Source organism: Mya arenaria, chromosome 9 (assembly GCF_026914265.1).
Source record: "Mya arenaria isolate MELC-2E11 chromosome 9, ASM2691426v1".
Taxonomy (NCBI): Eukaryota; Metazoa; Mollusca; class Bivalvia; order Myida; family Myidae; genus Mya; species Mya arenaria.
This window is the reverse complement of record NC_069130.1, coordinates 75164311-75178678: the sequence shown is the minus strand read 5'-3', so window position 1 is coordinate 75178678 and position 14368 is coordinate 75164311. Positions and strand designations below refer to the sequence as shown.

The window sequence follows — 14368 nt, the reverse complement described above, 5'->3', positions numbered from 1 at the left end:
GCAGACACACCTCCCTACAAATGTAAATAAACTGTATTTAATAAATATAATATAAAAACTTTTTTGAACTCACTAATCCTTCAATAGTTTATGAAATAAGACTATCATGTACACGATTACACTTTTTTCAAGAAACCTCTTCGCACTGAATGATTTCAGGCCACTGATGGTTTCAGCTACGATCAGTGTTACTATCATACCTCGCTCTGTTCAATCGGAAAGCTTCATTTATGTTGGAAGTGAGATGTATTTGAATACGCGTAGTAAACAAGAATCAATTGCAATGTCACGGTTTTAAACGTTTTTTAATAACGTTATCTTACAATGATAAACTAAAATCCGGAATTCTGAAATGCAACGCTATATGGTTCTAAGTCTAAATGACATTACATTTGATTGTTATAACTTAAAGAAATCTTACTAGATTGTGAAGGGCAGTTGTAGCCACATTAGCCTGCACAACATCATACACTTGTAAACTTTGCCCTCTAACTGCTATTTTTCTTCGGCGTAGAAGTGTTTCATACACTGTTTCAGAGAATAAATATTTTTACTATCCATGTAGTTATGTAGTACAGTTTTTTTCTTGGAATTTTAAACAAAATAAAATGTTAGTAATTTGCGAAGGACTCAATGGCATTTTGCCACTCATCTGAGTGCCATACACTCAAGTGAACGTCAACGATTCATGTATTTTACTTCTTTTGTGGACATGTAGAGATAACAAATATTCAAGTAAGGCATTATAAAATGAGTTGATTCCTCTGAGTGTATTGGTGATATATCCAAGGATTATTGATAAACATAAGCTTTGTGTGAGTATTTGTGTGCAATGTGATATGTACTTTGTATTCATGTGCCATTAAATTCTTGGTAATCGAAACACTCGGCCATTTTCCGTCGAAAACAATCTCAGATGTATATGGATTAAGCAGCTGAAGCTCAATATTTTAGGAATGTTATTTATCTGTGCAATAAAAACAACTTCACTGGGACTCAATTTTAACTAACTCACACAAATTGCACGTTAAAACACTACACTTTATTATTATTATTATTATTATTATTATTATTATTATTACTTCTACTATTATTAATATTAGTATTATTACTTGTATATACCGGCATACATCCGAGTGTTTTCGATGGAAAATGGCAGAAATGTTTCGATTAAATTGCTGTAGCTTCCATTGTATTATCGATTTGATGACATGAGTTTTGCAATATCGATTAAATAAGTTTTTCTTCCTTCGATCTAGTGTCCTGCTGATTAACATTACAAATGTTGCAAAGCTTGTTGTACTTTCTCAAACGTCAATCATGATTTTTCGAGTGCTGTTTTAAGCAATGTAGTAACACACGATTCATAAATCCAGAAAGACTAACATACTCAAAATCTTAAAGTCCTTAAAGTCGACATTTGCTTACCAATGACGCACCTCATGCCACAGTTACAAAACAAGAAATGAGTCTACCTTAGTCGGCTATGTAAAAAGCAATGTCAACGGGATGTAGACGATTACTAATAAATCAACTTGAGACTCGATTAACTGAACTATATAGTAGTTGTCAATTAATCATTTGATTGTGAACAATAACCACAGAATATTTTGTACCGATTTCAAAAGTTAACACTTTTCAATCTAAACAATTACAACGAGGTTTGCACCGACGAAAGAGAAGCACGGAAAATGTGGTTACAAGTAAAACTAGAAGTATTCCAGCTACCGCGTAAAGCACCAAATGCCACTGTTGGGTTACAAATTTTGCAGGGTTGGTTGTTGCTTCTGCAATAAGATAACATTTGTTGTACAAGTACTCGAGTTTGGTTATAACGGTTTCATCATTATATTGTTTCGTCCATCTTTCAATTTATTCATTGCATTTCTTATATACAATGTAATGGCAACTAACTTACCTTGAAAAGTTAATATTTTAATCAATTAAACACTAAAAAAGCCAACAACAATTAGAAAAGGTTGAGATTCATTCAGAGTTGCATATGTAGTTTTGCAGTTTGCTTAAATCATGCTTAATAACCACATTTGAAGCAGTGATCTTATTTATTTCAAGGGTCTTCATTTAGACATTAGACATTTAGTTGGAAAATGCCTCGTAGTTGGAGAGTATTAATCACAGTAATAGATCACAGATGTTAACTGTGTGGATTTTATGAATGTTTTCAAAGAAATGTATCTTTCAAACAAACTAAGATAAATAAGGGATGCAATGTATTAATATCCTTTTCAGTTATCGTACCATTTATGCCTGGTTATTTTCTATTATTAACTTTTTATCAATATTTAAATTTTAATTACAAACCATCTGTCCTTGAGCTTGAAACTGTCAAGGAATTTCTCAGAAGCTCATTTGATTTCCGAGTGTTGCAAATGTACCTCTTATCACCATCACCTGTATAATTCAATGTTAACAGGCATTGCTCTACTTTGATACAATTCTGTATTACAGTTTTATTTGCATCTTCCCACCAAAGAGTCCATTGCTCTGAATTATTCAGGTCAACCACGAAACATTTAACGACCACTGTAATATTTGGATGTAAAGCAACAGGAGACGTTATGTTCAAATACAGAATCGGAACATCTGAAATGTAGTGTACAATTTGTTTAGAAAGTAACAAACGAGTTCACAGTTAAAAGAAAACAACAGTTGAAGATATGCAAACTAATTTGTGTTTAACATCGTAAATGAACGATCTGGTAATAATTAAGAACATTTCAGAGTACGAACCCCTTTTGAAAAAAAACAAACAATCCATGAAAATACCAGTCGCTGCATAATTTTTTGTGTAAACGAAAGTAGAAAAAAATGAATAAGGCCAAGTACATACCAGAAAACGACACGGTATAGCTTTTGTCTGAAACAGAAGGGAAATGACCGCATCTTGTTGAGCATGTAATAGTTCCCCCAGGCATGTCTGCAGTAACATTGTAACGCACGTTGGAAATAAAACGGGAACTCCCATTTTGTCCATTAGTCCAATCGTTCCTATAAACATATCTCAAATTATCGTTGTCGCTTGACCATTCAATTATGCAAGGCGGATTTGATACATCCATTTCACAAGACATATTTAAGAAACAGACAGACATATTGTTACTATATTCATGTATTTTGTTTACGGACATCGAAAGCTCCGACGGTGGATCTGAAAATAGAACAGGACATATTCTTAAACAAAGGGTTTGAATTCAGAATAAACAAAAAAATATAACGTTTATTTTTCATTGATACATAGTCAATATTAACATTTTACAGTACTCGTGTTATTATAATCGATACGCTTTCAGTTCAACATACATCTGATACTGATGTTTGTGCATACTGAAACATCTTTAAGACCAAAATCATCTTTGCTTTTCCTATCGCAGCACATTTCTTTTCCATCCCAAACCTGGTTAGTCTTTGTCACCGTTGTTTTGCTAGTAAACGTATGGGAAGATCCATTAAATGAATCAATTTGTTGAGCATCAGATAGCAAGACGTTGCCAACACGTATTTCTATTAATGGAGCTGGGATAGCATCGCGCACTTCACATATTGCTGTCGAATTCTCTCCATCAAGGAATTCAGGTACTGTCAGCACAGGCAGGCTACCTTTCTCTGGAATTGACACACAATGATTAATTAGCATTATGTGTTATACAATATATCACCTCCACAAAATAACGAATCATAGCTTGTCATTATGTGTCTCCAATTTGCTTACCGACGTTACATAGAATGCCGTGCACTTCGTATGGCGTTTCAAAGGCTGCATAAGACACCTGACATGTCACATTCCGTCTTGACAGTCCATCCATTTGTTGATGAACGTTATTGATTCGGTACAACCCTTTGATCCCTTTGCTTTCAACATCAGCATATGATTTCTGTCCAAATAAAAGAAACAGTTGTACGGGTTCTGTTCCGTTTTCAGTTTTGCAATAAAAGTCGGAACCTTTATACACATAAATGCATTTCGTTGTGTTGAAGTCAGGATACTTTCGACCAAGGACTGGATAACTCGGTCGCACTGCAAAACAACTTAAATAAATTAATTCACATGAATTGCCTTGTAACTTTTCAAAAAATGAAATGCAAACGAAATGTTTATCAAAATTGCTGATCATGTTTGTTTTTTTTATCTTGAAACGTTAATTGTCCCATTGTACTTGTATGTCGCCATTTATTTCAAGCTGACGAACCAAAGCATTACCAATATATACCAGTACTCGGTGATGTTAAAGCATGATACCTAAAATATGACGGTGCACAGAATTCGTGTTGCAACCTAAATTGCAACTCAAAATATACCTTTCTACATTTTTTTCTTCAAATCTTTATATAGTTAATATGTACAAATTACCAGAATCTCTTCCCTCTACGTAAGAACGTTTTCGTAGATGTACCTTGTGGTGGTTTTTCTTCCATGTTCGTTTATTGTATGTTTTACGCTGTATGTAATAGTGTCCCATCCCTCTGCGGTGACGATTGATTAAGACGTGAGAGCTGGCTTCAATTATCAACACATTAAAATTTACAAAATTGTTATTTTACCGTTTGAAACATGTCGGTTGGTATGAACTGATTAATAAGACAAAGATCTACTTATTATTTGCATAATTGTCTTTTAACCATTAACAATTTAGTTTCATTCAACGTCCAAAAAAGAAAATATATTCTAAGGTGTTTCATGAAAAACGAGCCGAAAACAAATAATAGTTCAATAGCAGCTATATGGGCAGGCCCAGTGGCAAACACCATACCAACATGGTGTAAGGAGACTTAAATTAATAAACCCTAAAATGATCACAAACAGGAAATCCAAGACAGCACACACAATCAAATGTTTTTGAAGTTACCGCATTGAAACAGTCAACGATATATACCTGTCATATCTAAAGAAACCATGCGAGTTCTAATTGTTGTGTTTGTTGAACATCCGGCGTAGAAGGCAGATCTGTTGTATTCAATTGAAGCCATCCATTTTAAAAAGAACGACCCATCTTCCAAATATTTTTTAGTATTTGGTTCGTTCATTGTTTGGAATGTCGTGCCCCCGTCCGTTGTGTACTTCCATTCTACGTCACATCCCCAAGGATATAATGGTGTCACTTTAAGTGTAACCTCCATGTTCTCAAAAGCGGGTCCTACCACTGTTATCGTTCCATACTGGTACATGGCTGCACAGATGTATCCAAACACAGCTGAAATATCGGATGCGAGCCATAATGTATCCACGAAGATTGCACACAATGAATGATGGCAATGCCCGAATGTTGACAATGAATGCCATATAGATCGATCCTAATTCAAAATATTAAACAGGCCCGTCATTAAGCTTGTCTTTCAGTTCGACTGTTGAGTTTATAAGTTATTCAGGTTTTAAAACAAGTTCTGCAAACAAATTCAAAATAATTTACTAGTACTCTTCGTCCATATTTGGATCATGCGACAACTACAAAATTACAAGATTGATACTACTTTCAGGTGTTAGAAAAACAACCGAACAACTCACCGAAAACAGAAACCAAACGATACCGACAATACTTATCCATTACACCAGCGCGTTCTTGTATGACATTGCAATAAATAAAAGCATGTAATTTATAAAAAATGTTCTGTTCAAACTAGTTCTGTCATAAGAGGATTCGCGTCCACAATGTTTCGTAAAACAAATAATCGTCTGATGGTCGCAATTGTTTCAAATAAAAAGACAATAGTATGTGTGACCACACAATGCATTAACCACACAATAGTATGTTATCGCTGGTGATTGAATATTAACATTCAGCGGACAATGACCGGAAATATAAAGTTTCGAAACACAATGTACGATCATTTATTAATATATATATATATATATATATATATGAAACTTTACATCTCTGTAACGTTTAACGCACATTAACGTTACAAGACGGTGGAGCTTAACCGTTCAATAACTAACGTGCAGATAGACTACATCCCTGTAACGTTTAACGCATGCTAGCTTTACAAGACGTTGCAGCTTAGCCGTTCAATAACTAGCGTGCAGAGAGATTACATCTCTGTAACGTTTAACGCATGCTAGCGGTACCAGTAGCGGAGCTTAACCGTTCAATAACTAGCGTGCAGATAGACTACTTCTCTGTAACGTTTAACGCATGCAAGCGTTACAAGACGGCGGAGCTTAACCGTTCAATAACTAGCGTGCAGATAGATTACGTCTCTGTAACGTTAAACGCATGCTAGCGTTACGAGACGGCGGAGCTTAATCACTCAATAACTAGCGTGCAGATAGATTACGTCTCTGTAACGTTAAACGCATGCAAGCGTTACAAGACGGCGGAGCTTAACCATTCAATAACTAGCGTGCAGATAGATTACGTCTCTGTAACGTTTAACGCACGCTAGCGTTACAAGACGGCGGAGCTTAACCGTTCAATAACTAGCGTGCAGATTGATTAAATCTCTGTAACGTTTAACGCACGCTAGCGTAACAAAATTGTGGATCATTGGAAAACTTCACTCATGGTTTCGATTGCGGTTTGAGAAACTCAATGATGCAACATTTAAGAACATTTGTATTCCTATTTTATTTCCTTGTTATGATAAATTACATGAATAAAGAATAAAGCGTCTGTCTGCGGATGAAAACTTCTTTCATGTACATGAATGTAACATCAGTTCAACTCATTGTCAAGGTTTAGCGTTTCCGGTAATCTAATTAAACAATTGTGGACAGAAACATACTTTCCTTATGGACATTCTATGGAAGTTTTTTTTTCTTTAATACTAAGTAACACGTAGACACACAATTACAAATGAATACGACCAAACAAAATTACTCGCATAAATGAATAAATAAATAAAAAATGAATGAATAAATAAGAGGAGATATGCCACGACAATGGATGCTTATATGTGCTCAACTTGCCGTACTCGCTTTAGGTTTGTTGGATAAGTAAAACCCTTTTAATCATAATAGTTCTAATATTAGACAAAAAATGTTATTATACTTCTGCTACTACTACAACAACAACAACTACTACTACTACTACTACTACTACTACTACTACTACTACTACTACTACTACTATTACTACTACTACTATGATATATGATATTTCATTAGAATGCTTAAATAGAGTAATGATCGTTTGAGTCGTTATTGAGGGTGAGATGCTGGTAATTTTTAACGACATCATTATCAGCTTTTGTTGACAACGTCTGTGCAGCCGGTAACCAGGATGGAACGATATCAGTGGTTGGACCCGCTTTTGTGAACAGGGAGGTAACACTGAAAGCGACACCGCTCTACCCTTGGAGATGTGAGGTAGAATGGAGGTACATAAAGGAAGGTGGCACACACTTACAAACAATGAATGGGCCAAATGTTACAACATATTCGAAGGATGGGTCATTCTTTGTTGAAATGGAGGGCTTCAATTAAATTCAACAGAATGATCTGAATTCTACGCCGGATGTTCAACAAACGAAACGATTAGAACACGCATGGTACCTATACATATGAAAGGTAAACTAACGAAAACTGTTTAATGCGGTTACCCAAATCTAATGCCATAAAGTATGTGTGTTGTATTTTTGTTTCCTCCTTGTTTGTCATTTGGGGTTTTATTTTTTAAAGTCTTCTTACACAACAATGGGGGTTTGTTTGCCACCGTTGCCTATCCATGTAGTTTCGCGTGTACTCATATTTTTTTCTGGGCCCGTATTCACCAACACCTGCTTTTATTCTTTTCATTTTTATTTGAATAAATAAACTCGTAAGTTATAATAAGCTAAACATATGGAAAGTACGTGGATCGTTGTCTAATTAATAAGTTCACACAAATTTATTTAAATTCTGTTACAGATTATTTTGAAAATTCATTGTTAAAATCTGACAATTCGAAAGTTCTAAATTTCCACTTTAGAGTTATTTGTGGTTATGGGCAAACACAAACAAAAATATCTCTTTTTCTGACATTTAAGTTAATAAATAAGGTATAATTATCAGATATTGTTGGAACATGTGGAGCTCTTGTGATTCTAAGTCCGGTTGCTCTTGGATCACGCGTCGAACTTGGATATTTTCCGTCTGACTATTCTATACAGCACCAAACATACACGGGACGAAAATGGAAGAACAGCTTTATGGACATAGATCTACGAGCAGGGTCTTTCGAAGAGAAAAAAAGTTTCTGAATATTTATACATATTGACTATATTTAGCTTTGGCGAAAGGCATGAAGGAACGTATAATTTAAAATGAAATTCAGATAGCTACACGAATTCTGTGCAGCTTCATACTCCAGGTACCTTGCTTTTACTTCATCAAATATTCTGACTTTTAAATACTGTTTTTCTTTGTTTTTGGTACATCAGTTTGGAATAAAAATGGACTATATAAGTGCAAGTAGGATGATTGATGGTTCCAGATAATAAATGCATGCACATCAATGTGATAAAACATCAGTTTAGACTTGCATTTTGAGAGGTTTTATGGTATTCCAAGTGGTTTAAATGGTTTGTCGTTGTTGCTTTTTCCAGAGCGACCGAGTTACCCAGTAATCGGTCCACACTCCACAGACTTTAACACAACAGAATGCATTTATGTTTATGCAGGCTCCGATATGTATTGCAAAACTAACAATGGAACAGAACCCGTACAAGTAGTACTTTTACTGGACAATGATTCATTTGTTCTTGCTGAAAGCGAACGGAAGAAAGGATTGTACCGATTCCATAACGTTCATCAACATATGGATGGACTGTCAAGACGGAATGTGACATGTCAGGTTTCTAATGTAGCCCTTGAAACACCTTACGAAATGCACGGTATTCTCTGTAACGTGGGTAAGCAAGTAGGATGCACATAATGCTATGATTTGCTAATCTGTGGAGGTTAAAATAATTACATATTGTATAATATTGAATGCTGTTAAATTATTGTGTTTCATTTCCAGGGGAAGGTTACTTGCCCGTCCTTAAAGTCCTGAATTCATTGATGGAGAAAGTAGGATAACAATATGTGAAGTGTGCAATTATATCCCCGCACCGGCAATAGAAATACACGTTGACAAAGTATAATTGGCTGTTTAATTATTGTGTTTCAATTCCAGAGGAAGCCGACCTGCCCGTGCTTATAGTTCCTGAATTCCATGATGGAGAAAGTTGGACAACAATATGTGAAGTGCGCAATGATATCCCCGCACCGGCAATAGAAATACACGCTGACAAAGTATAATTGGCTGTTTAATTATTGTGTTTCAATTCCAGAGGAAGGCGACCTGCCCGTGCTAATAGTTCCTGAATTCCTTGGTGGAGAAATTTCGACAACAATATGTGAAGTGCGCAATGCCATCCCCGCTCCGGAAATAGAAATACACATTGACGAAGTATTACTGGCTGATGCTCAATAAATCGATTCATTTAATGGATCATCTCATACGTTTACAAGTTTAGCAAAGGTGACAAAGGCTGACAAAACGTGGAATGGAAAAGAAATGTGTTGCACCAGGAAAATCATATATGATATTGGTTTAACAGATAAGTCAGTCTGCAAACATATTAATATTAACTGTAAGTTTAAGATTGTAAACATTGTGTAAAACACGCGTAAAGGTAAAGGTTAGTAATGTTAAACGAGATAATGCATAACAAATAAACCCATAGTAAATGTTTGGATTATTGGAAGATACATGCTTAATACTATTTCTGAGGGTGTATATACGATATATTTGTATTCTCTGAATTTAAAACAGTCACATTTATTAAAGAGTTAATCCTGTTCTGTTTTCAGATTCGCCGTCGGACCTTTCGATGTCGGTAAACAAAATACATGAATATAACAACAGTGTCCATGTCTATTTATTTAACATGTCTTGCGAAATGAATGAATCAAATCCGCCTTGCACAATTGTATGGTCAAGTGGAACCGATAACATGCGATACATTCGAAGGAACAACCTGGCAAATGGTGACAGTGGGAAGTACCGTTCTGTTTCCAACGTGCTTATCAATGTACTAAAGACATGGCTGGGACCATTACATGTGCAACAAGATGCGATCATTTTCCATCTCATTTAAATAGAAATATGCAGTATCGTTTCAAGGTATGCCCTCAGTCTTATTTATTTTTTGCCTTTCGTTCACACTCTCAAACAAACAAGACTGCTATTTTCATGTCCTTTCTTCTTCCGAAGGGATCCGTATTTCGGAATGTACTTTATATATAAGAAATTTAAAATCTTTTATGCGATGTGTTTTTTCACCTGTTACAGGAAAACGATAAAAAAACAATCTAAGAATGTATGATAGTGATATTTTCCCTTAATTGTGTTTTCGTTTTACTTAATAACATTCTCAATAATTTGTAATCTACATTTCAGGTGACCCGACTTTAATTTTGAACACGACATCACCTGTTCATTTATATCCCGCTATTACAGTGACCGTCAAATGTCATGTTGATGATTACAATGCTAAAGCACAATGGGCGCTTTGGTGGAAAGATGAAAATAGTACTGTTATGAAGACTTGTAACAAAACAGATGCTTGCCTGTTAACACTTAGTTATGCGAGAGATGGCAAAAACATATACACTTGCAACGCTTGGAAAACAAACGAGCATCTGAGATATTCTTTGACTGTTATAAGCACAATAACAGATGGTTCGTAATTAACAGCTATAATATTGGTTACATTTATAGTGGATGAAATGCCTTTGATGTTGTTGTTTTTAAATTAAACGATTTTATTTAAAACATAATATTGAAGGTAGGAACTCCCAAGAAAATGACATTCATACATTTTCGCCAGCATTCATATTTCTTGTGCTTTCAATGTATACTATAAGCATGACATTAGCAAACTGCAAACTTACATATGCAACTCAGAATGATTCCAAATCTAATGTGATTGTTTTTGGATTTAAAAAAAATAAAATATTTCATTGATTAAAAAAACTGTTTAAGATACGTTAGTTACCATTTTATTGAATATAAGAAATGCAATTATTACATTGAAAGATGGACGGAACAATATAAACAAACTAGAGTACGTGTACAAGAAATATTATCTAACTGCAGAAGCAACAACTAACCCTTTCGTAGTTGTAACCCAACAGTGGCATTCGATCCTTTACGCCGTAGCTGGAATACTTCTAGTTTTACTTGTAACGACGTTTACAGTGCTTCTCATTCGTCGGTGCAAACCTTATGGTAATTGTTCTTATTGAAAATTAGACATTCAAATCAATAAAAAATTATGTGGTCATTTATCACAATACAATGAGTTATTGACCATCTAACTCGGTTAATCGAAACTAAATGTGAGCAATTTGCGATCTTCTACTTCCCGTTGACATTGTTTTACTCAGTCTTACTAAGGTAGACTCTTTTTTCATTTTACTTTGGCAGGAGGCATGCCATTGGTAATCAAATGGCGACTTTAACAAATTTTTCATTCTTGGGTATGTTAGTCACATGTATGTGAAGCGTGTGTTACTACACTGCTCAAATTAGCACATCTTTTCCATGCATACGAAACATCATGATTAAAGTTTCAAGATATTCAACCAGTTTGGCAGTATTTGTAATGACCATTAGCAGGACACTAGATCGAAGGGAAGATACACTTATTAAATGGATATTGCAAAACCAATGTCATTAAATTGATAATACAATTGAAGCTACAGAAACATATCAACAAACCGAGCTCTAGAAATACAATCGGAACACTTCGGTCATTATACATCGAAAACAATCCCGGATGTATGCTGGTATATAATAATAATAATAAGAAGAAGAAGAAGAAGAAGAAGAAGAAGAAGAAGAAGAAGAAGAAGAAGAAAAAGAAGAAGAAGAAGAAGAAGAAGAAGAAGAAGAAGAAGAAGAAGAACAATGAATTGTAGTGTTTGAACGTGTTATTTGTATTATCAAGTTCAAATTGATTCCCAGTGAAGTTTTTTATTGCACTAATAAATAATATTCCTCTGTATAAATAAAGTAAGTAAAGTCCTAAAGGTTTAACTACTGAATCCATATACGTTTAAGGTTGTTTTCGATGGAAAATGGCCGAAGTCTTCCTATTGCCAAGAAATCTACTGCTTTCCTTTTAATGGATATAAACTGCATATTACATAGCACACACATACTCACACCTAAGTTGATATCTATCAATATTCCTTGGATATACTAGCAGTGCATTTAGAGGAATCCAAATATTTTATAAGTCCATACTTGAATATTGTTTACCTCACAATGTCCACAAAAGAAATAAAATACACGAATAGTTGACGTTCGTTTGAGTGCAATGGCAAGTAGATGAGTGACATAATACCGTCGTGTCCTTTGCGAATACGAACATTTAATCATTTATATTTTTGACACAGTATATGAAACGCTTCTACGCCCAAGAAGAACAGCAGTTAGAGAGCAAAGTATTCATATATTCACGCTATATAAATTTTTTGAGTATCCGATCTAAATTTTATTAGGAAGTCAGATGTTTGTAATTTGGAATTGTCATAATAATAGTTTTGCTTTCAGTTTAAGTGCGTTTATTGTTAGAACGTGTATATCTGAATTGGTTCTTAATTGTTTGTTGTTGTATGTAGCTTTAATAGTTTTGCAGTTATACACGTGTATATATTAATTACAACGCTACTTGTAATACATGTCTAATAACTTGAGTCCAAATACTGTATGTTGAGTTATTACAGATAGAGCCTCTCAAATATCGGGCTCATTTATTCAGTCGTTAGGTCGACGCGGTGCGATGTACATATGCTAATAAACTCATGTACCTTTAATACCGTTGCTCCTTAAATGGCGATTATAACAAACCTTTTTAAAAATAATTTACAGAATTACAGATCTATTCACCAATAATTACCTCTTCGTAGATAGACACCTTAACTACTAGACCACACATATCCTCAAAATGGCATCGCAGAAACATGCTCATAGAATGACATTTAAATACGTTTTTATAATGTATAAGGCATGTCATGTTGCCTTTCCAAATATCAGCATTAAAAGCCACCGTTGTGTTTGTCTTTGCATATATAACAGCATTGCAAAAAAGGCTGTCTTAAATAAAATAAAATCTTACATGCCATTCCGAACTCGTGCTTGCATTCTCGCTGATATTCACATTCATTACATCCTCGTGCTATTTTACATTTCATTCCAAACTTGCACTTGTATGCTTGCTGATATACACAATTATCACATCCTCGTGTAATCGTACATGTCATTCAAAACATGCACTTGTATGCTTGCTGATATATACATTTGTAACTTCATCGCGCTATTCATTAATATTTTATTTAAACATGGTACTCGCCTTGAAATGTGTCCATAACTTTTGTTTTACACCTAACTTTTACTTGAATCTTACAACGAGGGATAAATATTTTATTCAATATTTTGTAGAAAATTGCATACCTGCTTTTTGCACTGAACCATCCGGATTACAGACTTATTCGGACAATGTACGAACAAAAGTAAAATCTGTATCGTATTTCAGGCTTAAACTAAGCAAATCTCCGTGTAACGAAAGTCATGCAAGTAAATTTTGTTACATTGTTGATTCTCTGCGCCTATTTTAAAAATAGAATCTTAACATTAACCACCGGTCAATGCCGAATTTATGGGTTGCTGTATGAAAACATGTTTTATTTGACTGTTTGTAGTTGTAGGCTAGACGATGTTAACCTCGTTCTATCTTCGGTTCGCATTGGCAACTATATCAGTGTGTGTATACCACGTGATATATTACGTCATAACTGCTACATCGAAAAGGAACATTTTGCTTCGAATGAAGATTAAAAACAAAGATTACTTATTTTTTCACCATTTTAAATGAAACAAAGGGCAGTCTACGCCGCTTAAGGAACTTTTTCGTTTTATTACCGGAGTCTAATAAGGTAATTAGATTTCCTATTTCCAAAATTATGTTTTGACAGTGCAACGTCAGGCGGTGGTTTAGTGAAAAGGTTTGTTGAAGTGTTTTAGGAAACTAAAATCTCAAATAAACTCTGGTGAAAGGCCGAAGATCTTTGTTTAAAGTCTTCATTCGAAGTAAAGTATTGCTTTTGGAGGGAGCAATTTATCACATAGTATACACACACTTTATATCAAAACAAGACTAACGACGATGCACATACGCTTTAGTAAATTTTAATTTGTGCACATCTGTGCTTAAAAGACAAGTTGGTGAAACCTTGTGAACGATATGTTTTCAGAAAGAAAACAAACACATATATCATAGTTTCACATGTTTTAAATATCGCAAAAAACATATAGCGAAAACATGATTAACCTTAAGAATTGGGGGTAAACCGGTTTACTAGATCGCAAAATTACATTGTCCC

The 14368-nt window shown here is 34.6% G+C and overlaps 1 protein-coding gene across 1 annotated transcript; it reads right to left on the bottom strand.

Moving 5' to 3' along the window:
- Positions 1-1580: 1580 nt before the first annotated feature.
- On the bottom strand, positions 1581-3397 carry LOC128246390 (uncharacterized). Its single transcript, XM_052964574.1, has 4 exons — positions 3322-3397; positions 2852-3169; positions 2323-2604; positions 1581-1787 (listed from the first exon to the last, which is right to left on the bottom strand). The coding sequence occupies exons 1-4, from the start codon at positions 3395-3397 to the stop codon at positions 1639-1641; spliced, it is 825 nt and encodes a 274-aa protein (XP_052820534.1). The 3' UTR covers positions 1581-1638.
- Positions 3398-14368: the final 10971 nt, after the last annotated feature.